The sequence below is a fragment of the Adiantum capillus-veneris genome, chromosome 25, assembly GCF_014529385.1.
Source record: "Adiantum capillus-veneris isolate H3 chromosome 25, ASM1452938v2, whole genome shotgun sequence".
Taxonomy (NCBI): Eukaryota; Viridiplantae; Streptophyta; class Polypodiopsida; order Polypodiales; family Pteridaceae; genus Adiantum; species Adiantum capillus-veneris.
Genome location: NC_140955.1, coordinates 129,829,635 through 129,834,666, shown reverse-complemented (window position 1 = coordinate 129,834,666; position 5,032 = coordinate 129,829,635). Strand labels below are relative to the sequence as shown.

General features: G+C 43.3%; 1 protein-coding gene across 2 annotated transcripts; it reads right to left on the bottom strand.

The window, feature by feature from the left end:
• Window positions 1–1,839: 1,839 nt before the first annotated feature.
• Window positions 1,840–4,786, bottom strand: LOC147425647 (putative polyamine oxidase 5). Of its 2 annotated transcripts, none has more exons than XM_086499934.1 (2): window positions 2,719–4,786; window positions 1,840–2,648 (listed from the first exon to the last, which is right to left on the bottom strand). In XM_086499934.1, the coding sequence occupies exon 1, from the start codon at window positions 4,675–4,677 to the stop codon at window positions 2,725–2,727; it is 1,953 nt and encodes a 650-aa protein (XP_086356060.1). In that variant the 5' UTR covers window positions 4,678–4,786; the 3' UTR covers window positions 1,840–2,648; window positions 2,719–2,724. The 2 variants fall into 2 exon arrangements, with proteins under 2 accessions (XP_086356060.1, XP_086356061.1); XM_086499935.1 differs by having other exon boundaries at window positions 1,840–2,642.
• Between the last annotated feature and the right edge of the window lie 246 nt (window positions 4,787–5,032).

The window sequence follows — 5,032 nt, the reverse complement described above, 5'->3', positions numbered from 1 at the left end:
AACTATTTGTTCTTGTGGCGAAGAATGTTTTGTCAGAAAGCATGTCCATGGTATATCACGCAAAAGGAATTTTGATAAAGAATGTCAAGATGCTTGAAAGTTCTTGATAAAGCTTGATGCAACTATGGACAAAGACAACTATCAAAATCATTTGCATACATACAAGGCATTGATTCAAAAGAAGAGGAGGAAGTAAAAAGTAAAGCATCAATTTTTTCAAGTTCAAAAAAAGACACATGCATGTGAAAGATCTTAGAATAACTTGAGAGGGGCAAGCGAGTTGAGAGTTTTGCTAACTTGAATCTTGCAGATGTTACACACATTGTAGGCAACTATGTGAGCAACCAAATACTGAAAAAATGTCATTTTATGGTTCTTTCATGTATTCCCTCTTTTTTTACTATTGAGGATGTATGTGATAGGCTCGAAAAGTTTCACTCGCAATGCGAAAAATCTTCAAGGTATCAAACCGGAGATGATTAAATGGACGGGAGCTTTTGCACATGAGTAGATGTATGATATGTTTAACATTGCACTTCAACATGGTATGCCTTATGATTGGAGTACTGATTGGATCAAGCCTTTCCATAAAGGAGACGATGTAAAGAATGTAAATAACTGCCAAAGTATAATGATTGGATCTCTTATGGCAAAGTTGTTTGGGTGCATAATGAAGATGAAATTGAGTGATTGAACTGAAGAGATTGACAAGCGTGCAAAAGGAAGCGATTTTTCATCAACGCCATAGCATCATTGATCAGCTTGTCACTCTTCGTGTTCTCATGGAGGAAAAGAGGTTGAAAGACGAGCGATTGTACTATTGCTACATGGACTTTAAGAAGGCCTGTGATATGATTCAACATAACAATTTGTGGAGAAAGATGAAATAACTCCAAGTGCCAAGTGAGTTTATGATTGTGGTTTTTCGAATCTATGAGATGGTGATATGTCAATTACGTATAGGAAGAGAAAATTCAAATATTTTAGCAAGCACTATTAGGGTTAAACAAGGATATCCGTTGTCACCAACCCTCTTTGGTCTAAATTGGAACGTTTTGACTCGTAAACACATCTTGCAAGTACTCACGAATCATGAAAAGAAGTAATTAAACTCCAAGAAAGGCTTTGGTATATAGAAGCTTCCCTTGCTATTAGGATAGTTCTTCATGGTTCAAAGAGTAAAAGCGTTGCTCAAGCATTGGCTTAGCCTTCGAGCGACACAAGAATTCGTTTTCTCCTCAGCTTAGTCTAGAGCTGGTTGAAAATCTAGATTAGGCAGTCTCAACCCAAGGTAAAAGGAAGAAACATTGGTATAAAATACACGAAAATAGTTCAAAAAATCCTGCAAATACGCAAAATCCTGTGGAGAGCAAGTCTAACCATGTATGGAAAATAACTTTCCCGGACACTGCTTTCAACTTTAGGCCGGATTCAGACAAGGTGGCGGAAGGCTTTCGAGCCATGTTGGAGGTTTTTCATTGGGCGAAAAAAAAAGGAAATCTCTCCGGACCCACCAAATCGGTAAACTAGCTTTGCCCGGCACTTTTCAGCGCCAGATGCAGAGCACAAAGGTTGAACACAGATCGCAAGGTCCGATAACGATGGCAAACCACTACACCATCGCCCATTGGTTCCTTCACTGCACTTTGCTTATGCATAACATTCTGTCTCGCTTCCTGTGAACAACAAGCACGGCAGTAGCTGACACGCAAGTATCCTTCCGCCAGGCTCGTCTGAATCCGGCCTTATATACTATGCATAATTGGTATTTGACAGCAGATTACCATCAATGCTAACTGCCTCATGATGATTGCAGCAAAGGCAGTGAGCCAAAAAGAAGACTTTCAAGCCACCGGGGATGCTCTGATTGGCTATTAGCACTGACATAATAGTGATTTACATGTGTGAGTGCAGCCTTGAAACTTTGATGCTTCAGCTATAATTACATTGAAAACATTCTGCTGTATAGAAGTGCTTGCTGACCGAAACAAGATGACACAAATAATGAAAAAAATATGAAAGCATCATTATCCTCATCCTCTCTCTCTCTCTCTCTCTCTCTCTCTCTCACACACACACACCAGCGTAGAGTCTCATTGACTTTGCACTTTGCACCCCCAACAAGTTCATGAGTCTGAGTATCACACCCTACTTCAGTGCTCAGCTTTTGATCATATTAGAGCTTGCTTTCCCCACATTTGCAGCTATGAGCTCTCCTTGTACATGCCACTCCCAACTGCAACGCTCATATCCATAATTCTTGAGCATCAAGAGTCACTTATCAACTCCACATGATATATTCCTTCAAGGAGGATAATGAAATCTGTGTGTGTGTGTGTGTGTGTAATCATTCAACATCCACACTGCCTTTCTTTCTTTAAATGCTCACAACCATGAATGGCCTTTTAATCATTCAACATCCACACTGCCTTTCTTTCTAACGCTCACAACCATGAATGGCCTTGGGACTGGAAGGTACATGTTTGAGATGGGAATGAGAGAAATCACCAACCAGAATGTCATCGATACCTTATCAGCGTAATGTTCTGTTGAAAACTTGTCTTCACCATTATCCTTCAACCATTACGCGCTACTTTATTTCGTGCCTCAATGCTCTTTGGGCATTCAGCACCATCAGTTTCCTGGATCTTCACAATTCACGTTCCCAATAACGAGTTCATACAAAGAAAAGATCTCAAACAAGTGAGCAACACATACCATAGATCAGCTTGACTGAGAACCTTTCTTGAAATAATCCAAGAGCCGATCTGCTTCACGAACCCCGCTTAAATATGCACCATGAGTGGTTGAGTAAAAGCTCCTGTGAGTAGCTTCACCAGCAAAGAGCAGTTGCAGTGGAGCAAACATAGCAGTACGATCAGAACTGCTTTCTGCCTGGGGGTCAGACACATTGCCTTCTTCCCGCGTACAAGCTTCTCCAATTTCGCTCATTTCAGGCAAGGGCTTTGCCAAATCGTCGATGTCCCTACCACTTGAGCCTACAGCAACAAAGGAGTAGGACCCCTGCAATAAAGGATTTGTTGCCCACTTGCTCCTCAGCACCCCTTTGAACATGCCTCTTAGCCTCTGCTTTAATTCCTGTGACGTACCTGCTTTTTGTGCATGCAAGTCGTTTCTATTTGACTCTCTACTTTCATCCTTAGCTAGCTGAAAACTGGCTAACAATTGTGCAACTCCATCAAGGACCTCCTCGTCAGATAAACTCTCCATTTGTAAAGCCTCGTCCCCAGACAGCCAAAGCAAAACAACATTGGATCCTCTGTAGATTGGAAACATGTAGAAGGTTTTCTTTAACCAACTTGGCACATTCTCTGAGCTTTTGTGATGCAGGAAAGCAATCTCGGTGAGCAAGCGCTTGTCAGCAGCTGGATCCAAAAGGAGAAAAAGCTTATTGACAACTCCAAAGCCCAAGCGAGAGATAGCATTCATCTTCCAGGGAGGTAAAAACGGCTCAAAAAGCTCAATAGCCGGTGCCTCTCTAATAGCCTTCCACCCTTTCAAGTCCATAGCAGACCTACAAACGAGAGACGAGTCTTGTTTTGCACTGTTAGACACTCCAGCTTTTAAAACACCAAGGGACATGGTGAGTATTACATGGTCGGCTTCTACGATAGAGCCATCTTCGCAATGTAAAACCACAGGAGCACATGCAGTCAAATGTGAATGATTCCAAAAAATCTTTTGCACCTTCTTTTCAAATTTAACCGTACCAGCAGGCAAATTGCTCTCCAGTTCTTTCAATACACTGACATATCCTTTGCCAATTGTTACATGGGGCCCGGGAAACTCAGTATATTCTTTGAAAGACACGAGGTCCAGATCATCCAATGAATTACAAGCAGTCACGCTTCGCTCGAGGGCTTCTAGCGCAAAAAACACAGACTCTTGTAAAAGAAGAGGGTTCCACAGATCACATGTTTCACCTTCCTTTTCACCACTGCCTCTTAAAGGCCATGTGCTTCCCTCATCTTCTTGCGATTGAGCAGTTAAATCTTCACCTTGTGTATAAATGTTACACATTGTACTCCTCTGCACGTTTGAAATATCTGCCTCCCTTCTCTGCCCTGGAGAGTCACATACATTTTCACATAAGGAGGCCAAATTTTCACCATGTTCTGTGCTTAATTCTCTCCTCTTACTGGCCACATCTTGAACGCTTTGACGATCCTCAGCCATAAATGCTTGTTCCAACAAAAGTGTGTGAAGTCTCTGCCGCAGAAAAGCACCAACACTCCCACCGTTGTGAGATAGAGACTGCCCAGCAACTTTGCCTTTGACAAGGGCCATAGAGGATCTCAAGAGATCAATCGCAGGGTAGAGAAGGCGAGGGTCGACAGGGAGGCGGGTTCCCTCTGCACAGAAGATAGGGTTTTCAAACCTATTTTCATAGTTCTCGTGAGGAGTGTCGACAGAAAGGGCACCAATGCGCTGAGCGATGTCGTAGATGGGGCTGCCATTGATACCATGGATGAGGGTAGCACCAAGCTCCACCTGGTCGCCACCAAGGGAGGCTGTCTGAATTCGCCCACCAATGCGATTGCTGCCCTCCAAAATTGTGAGGTCCAAGGCATGGCGACATACCTGATTGAGACGATGGGCTGCGGCCAAGCCCGCCATGCCTGAACCCACCACCACCACCCGAGGTGTAGCAGGCATGCTGGCAGCAGACAATTGAATCAACAACCTACGGAGAGACGGGACTAGGAAGAGCCCAAATAGATCTCTGTTGCGTGGATAGCATCCATGCTTACGACTGGGGACGGCACACACACAATTGGGGTGATTACAACAGTAATTTTTTACAATACTACCCACGCCCCCCCCCCCCCCCCCCCCCCCCCCCCCCCCCCCCCTCTCACTCACTCACTCTCTCTCTCTCTCTCTCTCTCTCTCTCACTCACACACACACACACACCAATCTTCGAATTCTTTTATAAAAATAGAGTAAAATTACAAAAAATACCGATTATTTTGTAAAATTTCTTCTTTGAATCTACCCAAAGGAAATTTT